The following is a 15,753-nucleotide window of genomic DNA, read 5'->3' as shown; positions in this document are numbered from 1 at the left end:
AAGAATCAGGAAGTGACGTTAAGGGCAGTAGCGCACTTAAGCATTCTTTTATGTTTATACTAGTTTTACCTGCTACAAGGTATCTCGTTGTTCTTTCGTGTTAGCTAAAATGCTGGCTCGTTGCTCAAACACTCGGGAGGAAGCATTTACCCTTCATAAGTTTCCAAGAGACCTGGTTCATCGTGAAAAATGGATTGCACAGGTGCAAAGGACGAGAGCTTCGTGGGTTCCAACTGACAGGTAGGTGTATAGTAGGGGCCACACCATGTTTTCAATGGCAAATTTCCGGGGTGACGTCACTGGCAGTAGATGCAGCAAATATGGCGACCACTTAATGATGAATCCGCAACTTTGCGCATGGATGACGCCCTCTTCGCTCATGTTTATTTTTTCGTGCAGACATTGAAGTGAATAATGTTATATGTATTTTTCATTTCAATATCTATTTTAGAATGTTTTTCGGGATGACACTTGGGCTTTAAGATAGTAAAGCAATTTTGATGGAAGATATTCTTGATTGTCCCAATATCATACCTATTTAGGTGTGAATGTCAGTATGCCTACCTGTAGAAAAACACGGAAAAACACTACAAATCCAGCAACAGCAAACATGAGGCAAAGGAATTCTGCTTTGTGTTTTATCATCTCCTGATCAACCTCACCAAACAGCTGAAAGTAAGAATGAGAAGGTTTGTTTATTCAGAGTTCTTCTTCTTGCATCAATAGAAAAATAAATCAAGGACAATACAGTAATGCTGCTTGAGCGTAATTGTAACCTACACTGATGAACTTTGAGATGAGGACCCCGTACACAGGTTTAGCTATTCCAGTGATTGCAGCAGTAATGATTCCCAACAAAATGTAAGGCCACTCAGCGAGGTTGAAATGCATCACTTTGAGAAACAAAGAAGGTGGATCACTTTTAACCTGCAGTAAACAAGGAAAGAGCATTGAATCATCCCACAGTTTATTTTCTGCGAGATGTGTAAAGCACCATTATCACCTCTTCTGTTTTGCCATTGTCATCCACCAAATTTTCACTCTCTTTGTTTTCCTCTACATCAGCGGAGGAAGAACATTTTGTAGACTTCCACCTATACGTGGAAGTTTCAGAAGTTTTGACTGGTGAGCAGTTCTCATTATGCTCACAATTCTGCTGATCTTTATCCTTAGCTTTCTGAAACATCTGCATGATGGAGACACCACAACCACGTTTGGTCATTATGGATGTAGATCAATGTCCCTCCAAATTTTGAGTCAGTTTTTATCTTTTTTAAAAATTATTTCACTATTACCTGTATCGTACTGAGAGTATGGTAGACACCTTTTTTTCTCATCAGTTGGCTATGAGTCCCCAGCTCGACAACCTCTCCATGTTGGAAAACAGCAATCATATCGGCATTTCTGATCGTTGAGAGACTATGGGCCACAATTATGGTGGTACGACCCAGTCTGACCTGCACAAACGATAGAAACTGTTTTTGTGCCTGTGTGTGTGTGTGTGGTGTGTGTGTGTGTGTGTGTGTGTGTGTGTGTGTGTGTGTGTGTGTGTGTAAAATATGGAGGGGTCTTTCTGTAAAGGACTTTACAGGGCCAAGGTCCTGACATAGTAATGCGATTGGTGTGATTTGCAAAGCCAACCCATTCATCCATTTTCTGTACCGTTTAATGTCACTACTTTTGCAGGTATGGTACAGCCTATTCCAGTTGACTTTGTGAGAGAGGAGGGGTGCACGCTGAAAGGTTGCCAGCCAATTGAAGGGCACACACAGTCAAACAATTATTTACACTCATATTCACAACAAAGGACAATGTGTTTTAAATTTAGCTACAATGAGTACCTGGAGAAAACTGACTAAGGCTTGGAAAGAACATTCAAACTTCACACAGGAAGACCGGTCCCGAGTTTTGAACCCCCAAACTCTGAATTGTAAGGTATATGTGAAAACCAAGCAGACCTTTACGCCACATAGCTAACCTGTCAAACAATACCAAAATAGTATTACACACATTTCCTTTTTACAATATTTGTGGTTTTGAAAATACAATATTTTCTTTTACATGATCAAATGAATATCTGGCTGGATAACAAATGAATATATTGATCTACTAAATGGACAACAATGCATTAACTTGGATAAATGTATTCCTCAAAACACAGAAATACACAATACATTTTAAATACAAAACTAATCTCTTAAAAGATCCATCCATCCATTTTCTTCCACTTATCAGAGAACAGGTCATGTCCCAGACTTCTCCCCAGTTGCTTCATCCAGCTCCTCCAGGGGGACCCTGAGATGTTTCCAGGTCAGGCGGGAGACAGTTTTTCCAGTTTTTCTCCCTGGGGACTCCTCCCGCTGGGACATGTCCAGAATAACCTTACCAGGGAGGCATCCAGGATGCATCCTAAGCAGATCCCCAACCCACCTCATCTAGCTCCTCTCAGGATCAGCAGCCCTACTCCGAGCCTCTCTCATATGACCAAGCTTCTCAACTTCTCTTCTTCTAAGGAAGCCCACTTGTATCCGGGATCTTCTTCTTTCGGTCACAAGCTGCAGCTTGTGACCACAGGTGAGGTCAGGAACATAGATAGACCAGTGAATTCAGAGCTTTGCCTTTCGTCTTAACTCTTTCTTCACCACAATAGACCGTTACAAACTATGCATCGCTGTAGACGCTGCACCGATCCGCCTGTCGATATCTCGTTCCATTCTTCCCTCACTCGCGAACAAGACCGTACAATACATGTAATCCATCCTTTTGGGGCAGGATCTCGTCCTTGACCTGGAGAGGGCACTGCACCCTAGTCTCAAATTTGAAGGTGCTAATTTTCATCCCAACCGCTTCACACGCTGCTGCAAACCACTCCAGTGAAACATGGAGATCATGGCTTGAAGCAAACAGAACCACATTATCTCCAAAAAGCAGAGATACAATACTGAGGTCATGAAAGTGGACCACTCTACGCCTCAGCTGTGCCTGAAAATCCTGTCCATAAAGGTAAAATCAGTGAAAAAGGACAGCCTTGGGGGAGTCCAACCCTCACAGGAAACAAATCCAACTTACTGCCAGCAATGTGGACTAAACACAGACACTATTTGTGCAGGGACCGAACAACCCAAATAAGGGGCTACAGTTCGCCATACTCCCAAAGTCTACAAAACACATGTAGACTGGTTGGGGGAACTCTTATACAGCCTTGAAGACCCACCCGAGGGTGCAGAGCTGATCCTATATTCCAGGGCCAGGATATTACAAAAAAATTGTAAACATGTCAAGTCTACGCTTCAGTACAAATTGTTTTTGACACCCACAACACAACAATGAAAAGCTGGGAAACCATTTGAAGTAAAGCACCACAGGTATGTCAGGCTTCAGTTTCAAGTCACTCTGAACAAGTAAATTAAGATGAAGTTTTAAATTTGACCAAGTACCTTAGATGCACATCAAGTTGAAAGGGAGTTTGTATGTCTTTGAATAATGCCTTGGCCAATGCATATCCACATTCCGTTACAACTGAAATATGACTAAATGCTTGTATATGCCCCCCCCCCAAAAAAAAAAAAAATCCATGCTATCCACAGCGGCCATTTATTTGCTTTTTGTTGGCTTGTTAGTTAAGTAGCTCTGATGTATTGAACTCAATTTGGTTATTTTTTAAAGCGCTGCCTTCCAAGTTCTCACTTTCTATATTGCCTTGGGGCATAAGAGACACAGCTTTTGAGACACATATGAGAAAGGAAAAGTACTAATCTATATGCCCATTCATTCTTAAAAAGTGTTTTCTGAGTCAGTTTTCCCAACTTTGAAACAAGCCAGGTCTTCCCCTGCCAATCCCACACAACTCTTCCATAACCAAGCAGTTTGATTGGCTCATTATGGTCATGTGAACACAACAGGACCAACTGTAATGCTGTGTGTAGCTCGGATACTGTCTTTGATTGCGGTCTTTGGGAGAAAGGAAAACACTGTGTGATGGCACAGATATTTTACTTAACAGCAATAAAGCATGTGTTTGCCTCAATCAAATGATAGATGTCACATAAATAATGATACAAAATAAACTGAAAAAATACGTCAGATGCGTTGTTTAGAAGCAATGGTGTTTTTTGAGTTTATCTCCACTGTGTTGGCACCCAAGACCTTGTGGATGCTTCATAAAGATTTTTATATGTAAGAGCTTGACATGGTAATTTACCATCCTGTGGATCCATGCACATTATATTGCCAAAGGTATTCCATGCATATAAATTAGTTGCCTTTCAGCGAAATTTGCCATTCTGAACTCAGAATTGGCACAATAATCGTTGGACACAAACACGTCACCGTGCGCATTCTTCGTTGTAGGTTTACTCCGCTTCTTTGCTTTTTTTCACCACTTCTTCACAGCTAGAGGATGAGGCATTGAAACTGGTAACCGAAATGTTTTAATTTGAACGGTTCTGGAAGAACCGTAATGTTAGTCCCGGTTCCAATCGGTTCTCAATTCTTGAAAACCAATCCTAATCATTTCCCAAGCTGGACCAGTTGGTTGGTCACCGATAGTGGAAAAAGATTCCTGGGCAAGCCCAACTGACAGACAGCTTTTTTCAGGGTAAAGTGATTAGAATTTGTGTGCTCATACCTTGTCGAGTGCAGCTTGCACAATAGTCTTACTCTCGGAATCAAGAGCAGATGTTGCTTCATCCAGCAAAAGGATTTTGGGTTGACGGACTAGCACCCGAGCGATTGCAATTCTCTGCTTCTGACCTCCACTCATCTGAGTCCCTCGGTCCCCAACCACCGTCTCAAACTTCTGCTCAACAATAACAATACCATAATTGGCATGTTTGTTATTTGTAAGTAGAAAAGTTGTTTGTAAGTAGAAGCCCTGAATTCATTCGTACTTCGGGAAGGTTCATGATGAAGTCATAAGCGTTGGCCTCCTTGGCAGCTTGCTCTAACTCATGCTGTGTCACATTGGTTCGTCCATATCGAATGTTTTCAGCGATGCTAGTAGCAAAAAGGACAGGCTCTTGATTCACTACGCCAATCATCCCTCGAAGGTAGCAGATATTGAGAGAACGGATGTCATAATCATCAATAGCTATCTACAAATAGGGAAAGGAAAGGATTCTTTTCAAGTTTTCTTCACTCTTGCAATAGATTGATTTGATTCAACCTGGACCTGTTTATTATGACTGAATACGTATTATATTTTAAGTGTAAAGGTTTAGATATGTGTACAAACCGTTCCCTTGTGAGGATCATAGAACCTCTGCAACAGCTGGATGATAGTGCTTTTACCACAGCCACTGCTTCCCACCAAGGCGATGGTTTGTCCACTCTTCACACTCAGGGACATATTGTTTAAGACCTGCAAATGATGAAAGTTATGGAAAGGAGTATGAGTACGTACTTTATTTCATCTAGTACATTAAGATTGACTTCTTTACGTATGTCAGTGAGGATCTTACTTTGACTCCTGGCCTTGAGGGGTAGTTAAAGTGAACGTTCCTAAACTCTATGTTTCCATTGACTGAGTCAGGCTTGAAGCCACTTTTCGAATAGCTGTCGATGGGTGATTTCTGTCGAGTAAGATGTTTTTGCTCATCTTAAGTGCAGTTATAGATTGTTTGGTTACAGTGGAAAAAAGGAATTCTCATAAAAGTTCAATACATGGAATTATACTTATATATATATTATATTTATATATAGGCACATTCATCCGGTGTCTTGGGAGGGGGAAGCAGTGCACCGTCAACACTGTGTACAGTAAGGATAGGGCACTTCTGACCTCGAATTGGGATGTTGTGATTCGGTGGGGAGAATACTTCATAGATCTGCTCAATCCCACTGACACAGCTTCCCATGAGGAAGGAGAGTCTGGTTTATCTGAGGCAGGTTCTCCTATCTCTGGGGTTGAGGTCACTGAGGTGGTTAAAAAGCTCCTCGATGGGAAGGCCGAGATTCGTCTGGAGTTCCTTAAAGCTCTGGATGTTGTGTGGCTGTTCTGGTTGACACGCCACTGCATCATCACAAGGTGATCAGTGACAGTACATCTGGATTGGTGGACTGAGGTGGTAGTCCCCCTTTTTAAGAAAGGGGAGCACACTCCTCAGCCTCCTCAGAGGGTCTGTTGGAAATTCGAATCTCATATCCAGGAGGAGCAATGGGGTTTTCTTCCCGGCTGTGGAACAGTAGACCAGCTCTAAACCCCCACCCCGGCAGGGTCCTCAAAGGGAGGTTCTACATGTGTTTTGTGGACTTGGAGAAGCCATTCCACCGTATCCTTCAGGGAGTCCTGTTGGGGGTGCTTCGGGAGTATGGGGTACCAAACCCCCTGATACAGGCTGTTTCAGTTCCTATACGACTGTTGTCAGTTTGGTCCACAATGCTGGCAGTCGTTTCTGATGAGAGTATGACTCAGCCAAGGCTGCTGTTTGTCACCGATTCTGTTAATAACTTTTATGGATGATTCTGTTCATTACTTTTATAGACAAAATTCTGGGTGTCCTTGCTAAAGGTTCTTCCCTTGCAACCCGACCTTGGATAAGGGGTAGTGGATGGATGGATGGATGGATGGATGGATGGATGGATTATGCTGCGTACAGTATCTTTATTTTGTGAGTGGCAACATTCTGAAAGCAAAGTGGAAAGAGTTGAATAATATGGAGGGAGAAAAATTATTTTCCTTACTCTGTCAATGATGGTGTACACTTGGTGTGCAGCTCCTTGGGCAATGACAAAAGCCTTGAGGTTAGGTGACATTTTCCCAAAGGCAAATGTTCCAGCAAACAAAGTGAATAAAACCTTCAGACAAAAAATAATGAGATTAAAATTTCTCACTGCAATGTTTTGTATTGGGGGAAAAAAATTCCGTACGTAAACATAATGTATCTCTGTTTGTGTGACACGAAAGAGCTGCTATCCCATTGGCTATTGCTGTAGCATTTTCCTGGCATCCCATTAGCTAGGAGGGATGTCAATCTTTAGCCATGATGTATTTTGTTTGTCTTGAACACCCACGTGTTATCGAATCACACGCTGTCACAAGGTAGCACACATTGGAAAAGTACAACGTTTTGTGGGTTTTTCCATCTATTTTTTTTGCAGTTATTCATCTTTCTTTACCATGGTCCCCAAGAAACTTTAGTGGAATTAAGTTGTGTGTACGTACATTTCCATGTATGTTTTCTCACGTCTGTTAAACATTTGCCTCCTTCTCTGTCCCCCGCGATGCCTTTTGCTCGTCATTCACCTTTCTCTTCAACCAATGCCAAAGGTAAATGAACATAATTATGTACTATTAATGTTTATTTTTGGCCACCCACTACCCTGTGAAAAATAAGCACTTAAAGTACATAATGTATAGAATAATAAAAATTATGTTCATTTACCTATGGCGCTTGGGTGACTATCCAAGGAGAAGGTTGAGTGATAAACAAAAGCCAACGTGGTGGACGGAGGAGGAGGCAAACGTTTGACAGCTGAAAGAAAACTTACATCCGATTGTTTGCACACACATAACCTAATTCCACTAAAGTTTCCTGGGGCCCCTGGTGAATAATGATGAATAAATTCATGAAAAAGTTGTATTTTTCCATTGTGTGCTAGCGTGATTTGGTGACAGTCGAGTGTCCAAGTGAAACCCAAAGCATTATGGGTAAAGACTGACGTCCCTCTTAGCCAAAGGGGTGGCAAGAAGATGGAACGGTGATAGCCAAGGGGAAAGCAGCTTTATGGAGCCTCACAAACCAAGATACAGGATCTGCATCATGGGTAAAGACTGGTGTCCCTCCTAGCCAATGAGATGCCGGGAAAATGCTACAAAGATAGCTAGTGGGAAAACAGCTCTATCATGCCACAAACCAAGATACAGAATGTTTGTGTTCGGTGGAATTTGGAGGGTCCGAATCCAGTGCCTATTTTTTCCTTTCATATACTGAATTTCCTTCGTAACTAGAGACAATATTTTTCCGAAGAGGTGTTTCATAACCTGAATTTTTCATTACTAGAGACATTCATAAGTAGAGGTATCACGGTACTGCCAAAAGTATTCGCTCACCTGCCTTGAATTAGGACTGAGGACGGTAGGTAGTTTTTTTTCATTTTTATTTTTATTTTTTTTACAAAATATTTTTACTCTGTCTCGAGTACATGATGTCACCATTTTATTGTCAGTTCTCGTTAATTCACGCTCTCTCCTGCATAATGAGATCAAATTCATGATGGAGTCTTGGATTGCGAAACATCGGAATATTGCAAAAATGATAAATAAACTTGAGTTTGTCATGAACGAGGCGCAGGGTAGGACCCAGATGCAGGAAGCCGAGACGTAAGCGTGGATTTTATTTGTTTATTGCCAGGCACTCCAACACGGCGATGGTTCAAAAATCCCACGACAAAAGGCTTAGTCCCCAAAACATGAAACAATTTCAAAAACCGGACGTGGCAAAACATGGAAATGGAACTTGACTTGATATGGCTCAGTAATGCTATGACATGGGACGAGGCAGTTACTCTAGCTGACGCTCGTGAACTCTGTTTGGGAATCATTAAATAATTAATTTATTGTTGACACTTCATCAGGTTATATAAAGGTTGGATAAAAAATATAAATAAAATTAGGTGATAATTTCTCCACTCACCTTGAGTACAGTTCCGATGGTGTATGCTTTATCTCCACTCAGAATGAGTGTACTCCCATACCAGAAGGCCAGAGCATAAGACAGGTACATCACCATAAGGGAAAAGCCCCTGATTAAATTTGAATTTATCGACCTCTCTACTCCTATTTTCTTCACGGCCTCCAAACACTTATGATATCTGTAAAGTAATGTACACACGAAAGAATTTGGTTTAATGACAACAAATGTTAAAATCCAATTCCCAATGCAACTTGTGGCAAACAATGATAAACTTGATGCATATGTGATTAAGTACACCGGCACAATATAAAGAGATATAATACAAGCGATGTATTGTATTAACGATCCAGCCACTACAAAGATTGTAGCATACAAAATCCTACACAAACCTCTCGAGCTCTCTTTGCTGACCATTGAAGGCAAGCACGGTCCTGATGGCAGAAAGCACCTCCTGTGCAACTGCATCTGCTTTGGCATAAGCAGCCTGTTCTTTAGAAGAGTATGACATCAGTACCTAAAGAGCAAGACATACAAGATTTATAAGATTTGCTTGTTTAGGGCATAAATGTTAGACAGGGTAGATGAAGTGTACCTTATTAAAAAGGGTGGCTGAAAGGCCGAGAAAGGGGCAGGCTGCCAAGGTGACCAGAGCCAGTTTCCATCCTATAACTAAACTGATGATGACGGATAAGATGAAGGTGGAAACAGAGTGGATCAGCATCCCCATCTTGTCTCCTATAAACTCTTGGATCTTCCAGATATCACTGTCCATGCAAATGAAAATGTCCCATCAACTCTCTTCACAACATATTTGTGTCTCGTGTACTTTACTTTCTAGAGAAAATGAGACATTGTTACTCTGCTATATTGCAAGTTCTCCCACTTAGAAATCATGGAGGGGTCTGAAATTTTCATCAGAGGTGCATGTCCACTGTGAGGGAGATAATCCAAAAACAATAATCCAGAAATCACAATGTATGATTTTTTTTTTTTTTATGATTTGTGTGATAAAGCTGCAAATAAGTATTTGAACACCTGTCTATCAGCTGGAGTTCTGACCCTCAAAAACCTGTTAGTCCGCTTTTAAAAGTCCACCTCCACTCAATGTATTATCCTGAATCAGATGCACCTGTGTGAGGTTGTGAGCTGCATAAAGACGCATGTCCACCCCATACAATCGGTAAAACTCAAACTTGTAACATGGCCAAGACCAAAGAGCTGTCCAAAGACACCATTGGCAAAATTGTACAACTTCACACAGCTGGAAAGGGCTATGGAGAAATTGCCAAGCAGCTGGGTGAAAAAAGGTCCACTGTTGCAGCAATCATTAGAAAATGGAAGAAGCTAAAGATGATGGTCAATCTCAATCGGAGTGGAGCCTCATGCAAGATACCACCTCGTGGGGTCTCAATGATCCTTAGAAAGGTGAGGAATCTGCCCAGGACTACACGACATGATTCTCTAAATGACCTGAAAAGAGCTGGGACCACCATTTCCAAGGTGACTGTTGGTAATACACTAAGACATCATGGTTTGATATCATGCATGGTTGCTTAAACCAGCTCATGTCAAGGTCCGTCTTAAGTTTGCCAATGACCATTTGGATGATACAGAGGAGTCATGGGAGAAAGGTTTGTGGTCAGATGAGACCAAAATTGAATTTTTTGGTCATAATTCCACTAACCGTGTTCGTAGGAAAACAACACCATCCCTACTGTGAAGCATGGGGGTGGTAGCATCATGCTTTGGGGGTGTTTTTCTGCACATGGGACAGGATGACTGCACTTTATTAAGGAGAGGATGACCGCAGCCATGTATTGTGAGATTTTGGGGAACAACCTCTTTCCCTCAGTCAGAGCATTGAAGATGGGTCGTGGCTGGGTCTTTCAACATGACAATAACGAGAAGCAAACAGGCAGGAAAACCAAGGAGTGGCTACGTAGGAAGCATATCAAGGTTCTGGCGTTTCCTAGCCAGTCTCCAGACCTAAATCCAATAGAAAATCACTGGAGGGACCTGAAACTCTGTGAATCTGAGTGACAGCCCAGAAACCTGTCTGATCTAGAGAAGATCTGTGTGGAGGAGTGGGCCAAAATCCCTCCTACGGTGTGTGCAAACCGGGCTAACATATACATATATATATATCGACAGCCTGGAGAGCTGCCATCAATTTGGAGGGGACCATCCAGTGCCTCAGTTGTTCAAGTGAAGATCCTTTGTGTAGGCAGGGAAGACAGCTGCCAGATAGATGAATGGTGTGTCCCGCGCGTTGGCCTCCGAATAGTCAAGAGTCCACGTCATTCCCATCCGAAGAACCATCCGAAAATTCTACAATATTTACAGCCACAGATTCAAATCTGTTTGGAAGGATCCCTCCGTCTTCCCGATCAACTGATACTGCTATTTCTTCATCAGATGAGGATAAATCTGAGAAATCGGCGCTGGTCATAATTGTGTCACAATGTAAACGAGCCTTTGTTTACGCATGTAATACATCACATCCGTGCATGTAGGTCATGTGACTCGCCAAAATGGCGGTGCCCATGAAAATTCAAAATTGCCATTATACACCATTTAACACCATTAAATGATATCGGATTAACCTAAAATTTTCACAGTACAGTGCATAAGACATGACCGATCTAATACATTGTTAATTCAACGACCGGGCTTCCCCTTTAAGTGGTAAATGTGTTATCGGCATTTGCCAGTTCATTGTGCATCCTGCATTGCATTCTGGGATACTCTGCTATGGTGCATAAGTTAGTGTAGAGCAATCCGTTGTAGCAGCGAGTCTGTGCCATTTTAGTTTGATTACCTCTTGTTATGCTTCTTAGTTTGCCTCATAGTCATCGAACCTTGTTTCACGTTTTTTGGATCTTGCCTAGCCTAGTGTTTTGATCCCTCTCCCTCATTTTGGACTGCCTTTTGGTATTGACCTGTTTTTGGAATAAGACCACTCTGAGCATTATGCCTTTGCCTGGAAGTCCTGCATTTGGGTCCGCCCCCGTGCCGCTGGTTTATGACAGAACGAACTGGCCAGAACAGAACCCATCAGAGAAGATGCACCGTCGCCGACCACGCCATCGAGTACGGTGCTTGCCTGCCTCCCAGCTTGAGGACCAAGCCTCTCCTATCCGGGTGGGTTCCGTCTTGTTGTCCTCTCTTACCGCGCCATCTGTACCACCCGTGTGCCCTGATTGTACCCACTCTCCACCACATATTTTGTTAGACTCAGATTTTTCGGATTACGAGGAAGACCCGGATTTATATGACCGGCTGCCTGATTTTGACTCGGACAATGACTGTGATTTTTCTCTTCCGGTGATCAGCCCCTGTCAGTTTGTTTTTCCGCCCCATGCTTCCAGCACCCAAGTGCCTTCACCCGGTGCAACCAAGTCCTCTTCCTCCAATCCTTTCTGGAGGACCTATCCATGGCCTCCGCATGGCAGGCAGAGGGGATGCCCAAGTAGGGTGCCCCCTTGTACCTCCTGCTGCTCTCTGATCAAGCCACATCCGACGCTCGTCCACGTCGTGGCGGCGACCAACCCGCTGCCGAGCCACGTCCACGTCGCGGTGGCGACCGACCCACTGCCGAGCTACAGTCACATCGCGGTGGAGACCGATCCGCTGCTGAGCCACACTCACGTTGTGGTGGCGACTGACCCACGGCTGAGCCACACTCACGTAGCGGTGGCGACCGACCTGCTGCCGAGCCAGGCACATGTCGCAGTGGCGAACGACTCGCTCCCGAGTCACGCTCACGTCGCGGTGTCGATCGACCCACTGTTGAGCCAAGCTCACGTCGCGGTGGGGACCGACCTGCTGCCGAGCCACGCTCACGCCTCAGTGGCGATCGAGCCGCTGCCGATCCACGCCTCGTCGCCGACTGATTCTCTGCCGCCCGATGACCACGTCCTCACCTCAACAGCAACCGATCCTCGGCCGCCTGATGACCACGTCCACGCCTCGACGGCGACCCATCCTTGTCCGTCTTCCGCTCCTGTTTTGGCGGCGACCATTTCCCGGCTGCCGGATGATCACGCCTCAGCGACGACCGATCCTCGGCCACCTGATGACCACGCCTCGATAGCAACCAATCCCCGGCAACCTGATGACCACGTTTCGATGGCGACCAATCCTCAGCCGCTCCTGTTTTGGCGGCGAGCGACTCCCGGCTGCCCGATGATCACGCGTCGATGGCGACCAATTCCCGGCCGCCTGATGACCACACCTCGACAGCGACCAATCCTCGGCCACCTGATGACCACGCCTTGATGGCGACCAATCCCTGCCTGCCAGATGACTACATCTCGATGGCAACCAATTCCCGGCTGCATTTTGCTCCTGTTTAGGCAGCGACCGAACCTTGGCTGCCCAATGACCACGTCCATGCCATGACAGCAACCGATCCCCAGCTGCCCGATAACCACGTCCACAGCCACCCATCGCGGCGGTGATGACTCTATGGGTCTTTTGCCACCTCACGTTCCTGTTCCGGCGGCGACCTGTCCTTTGCCGTCTCACATTCCTGTCTCGGCCTCCCAACATGCTTTGCAGCACTCTTAGTGCCCGCAGTGCAGCTTACATACATGCTAAAACGCATGCTGGCATGCATGCTGACAGTGTAACCAGTTTGTATGATTACTGCATCCCATATAACTTTGCAGCCAGTTTGAACATTAAATATCAGTTTTTTTGTTGTGTATTCGATTAAATGTAGGTTGAACATGATTTGAAAATCATTGTATTCTATTTTTATTTGCTTAACACAATATCACATCTTTGTTTGAGTTGGGGTTGTTGAAGACTAGTTTGACCACGACTTTGCTATCTACCGAGAAACTACCAGAATCGAGGTTAGGTCTTGCTGACACACTCTTGAGAATGGTCGGTCTAATCTCTCCTGTATACTGAAGAACAACTGCATCCACCCCCCAAACTGCCTTGTGTTCAGTCATGGAAAGGAACAAGCAGAGAAAACCTGCTGAACCAACGTACTTGGTGTTCCGGAAAGAAGTTTCCGCCTTCCTCGTCTGAAGGGGGCATATTTTGGTCTCTATTTGAAAATGAAAGGCATCATTTATATGCCACTCACTCAATGAGACGAGTGTTGAGTGTTGTTGTCTCGTTGACATCAAACCAACCGATGTCCTGTCGCATGATGCTGTGGAAAAAATGCTTGCGAATGCGTTTGATCTGTCGCCCAGCAGTCAGTGCAAAGAAAGCACCCTGCATGTAGGCAGCCACATTCAATATTGCACTGGTGATGATGAAGTAGATGGCAAAGCTGCTCTGGAGGAAACAAAATTAATCAAATGTGCCTCACTGAGCGTCACTTAATTAACAACTTTCTCTTACCCAGCGACGTTTTCCTGCAGAGTGTTTTCCTCAATGATAGTAGTGGAATCTGAAAATAGGATAAAGTGTTATGTTCGCCATTGTCATGTTAGATATGTAGCTAATTGTTACTGTCTCTGTGAACTCACTGGCATGGCTGGTGTTGATTTTAGACATTTTTGAATATTGAATGAATGTGTCCGCTACATTCCCAAACATGATACACATGAGGGGGAACATTAGCCCATGGACCATCGACATCACAGTTCCGAAGATGATCAGTACAACGTCTAACCCATCTGCAAACCGAAACTGGGCTCATGTGAAAAAGAGGACAAGAAAAATGCTCAATGTTGTTAGAAATCTGTGGATAGATAGATAGATAGATAGAATAGATAGATAGATAGATAGATAGATAGATAGATAGATAGATAGATAGATAGATAGATAGATAGATAGATAGATAGATAGATAGATAGATATATAGATAGATAGATAGATAGATAGATAGATAGATAGATAGATAGATAGATAGATAGAAAACGTACCAGTCCAATGGGGCCAACCTGCTGTATCTTGTCTTTTTCTTTCCTTGAGTTATTAGTATTTCATTATGATATTGTTTGATTTGAAAACACAGAAAACCAGTCTGTCAAAAAAATTATAGCATATTACCTTAAATAAATTTCTGAAGAGTCCTTTTGCAGCGTGTCTGTTTCGTCCATGCCTGGGTATTCTCAGAGAAAGACAGACGTCAAAATCATTTTGTTTCATAACAAGAACATTTTAATGGTCCTGTCTGGAAATCAAAACGTATCAGTCAGTTCCAAAGAAACACTATCGACATTAATTACTTGTGCTGGGATCACTGATAACAACACAGGCTATACTAACATATTAACTCACTGGTTTTTACAGGTGTTCTGACAGTTCTTTTCACATATTTTGCCACACACTTTTCTGTCCTCTCATCTTATTCTGTTAGTAATTGCTTGTCCTCACCGGGTGTCCCCCCCGCCCAACCCCTATCTACAACTGTTGTAACGTTACTATGTTTAAATATCTAGACTGTTGTTCTGCTGTGGTTCACACCCCTAGTCCCCTTGTCCAAGCTGTCCCCCTGTCTGTCCCCTCAATCCCTTTTCTGTCCGGCCGTATATTTAATAAACATCAGTTGAATTAAAAAAAAAAAAAAAAAAACAGTGCAAAGGAAGTACATCACAGAACAGCAAAACTGTTCCAGCACAAAAGCCTACAGAGCCACCATTCTGCAAAACCATTCAGCTGAAGAGGACAATTAAAAAAAAAAAGAAACAAAACCTATATCAGTCAGTATAATTGTATAACAGTATAATTACTACTCAGTAATTAAGAAACAGACTCATACCTGAGAGCTTCTGAATTATTGTCGTTCCACACCCTCATAAGGGCTTCAGTGTTTGACGCTTGAATGTTTGACTTTGGCAGTTTGGATAATGGATGCGCGTGCACACACGCCCACTCCACCAAATAACCAAAGTAGTGTTCTCAACCTCTAACATGATAATAAAATGTCAAAAAAGTGGATGCACAGTTTAATTTTGTACTGGACCTTCTGCCATCTAGTAGAAGGGCATTTGCAGTGGGACAGAAAAGTATTTCGTCATCCATCAATTGTGCAAGTTTCCCCACTTAAAAGGCCTGGAATTTATCCCACTATTGAGAGACAAAATGAGAACAAAAATCCAGGAAGCCATGTTTCATGTTCAGTGTCTTTGCTGATGGAAAGAGGTTTTTGTTC

At 43.3% G+C, this 15,753-nt stretch overlaps 1 protein-coding gene across 1 annotated transcript; it reads right to left on the bottom strand.

The window, feature by feature from the left end:
- Window positions 1–534: 534 nt before the first annotated feature.
- LOC133500387 (ATP-dependent translocase ABCB1-like) lies at window positions 535–14,698 on the bottom strand. Its single transcript, XM_061818996.1, is given in 17 exon segments — window positions 535–564; window positions 781–927; window positions 1,004–1,186; window positions 1,296–1,457; window positions 4,628–4,798; window positions 4,890–5,089; window positions 5,230–5,359; window positions 5,460–5,570; window positions 6,682–6,795; window positions 8,634–8,811; window positions 9,023–9,147; window positions 9,226–9,397; window positions 13,732–13,928; window positions 13,982–14,008; window positions 14,106–14,285; window positions 14,522–14,564; window positions 14,649–14,698. Coding segments are annotated over 17 exon segments (2,220 nt in total).
- Between the last annotated feature and the right edge of the window lie 1,055 nt (window positions 14,699–15,753).

Source organism: Syngnathoides biaculeatus, chromosome 5, assembly GCF_019802595.1.
Source record: "Syngnathoides biaculeatus isolate LvHL_M chromosome 5, ASM1980259v1, whole genome shotgun sequence".
Lineage (NCBI taxonomy): Eukaryota > Metazoa > Chordata > Actinopteri > Syngnathiformes > Syngnathidae > Syngnathoides > Syngnathoides biaculeatus.
This window is presented reverse-complemented; position numbering and strand designations above follow the sequence as displayed.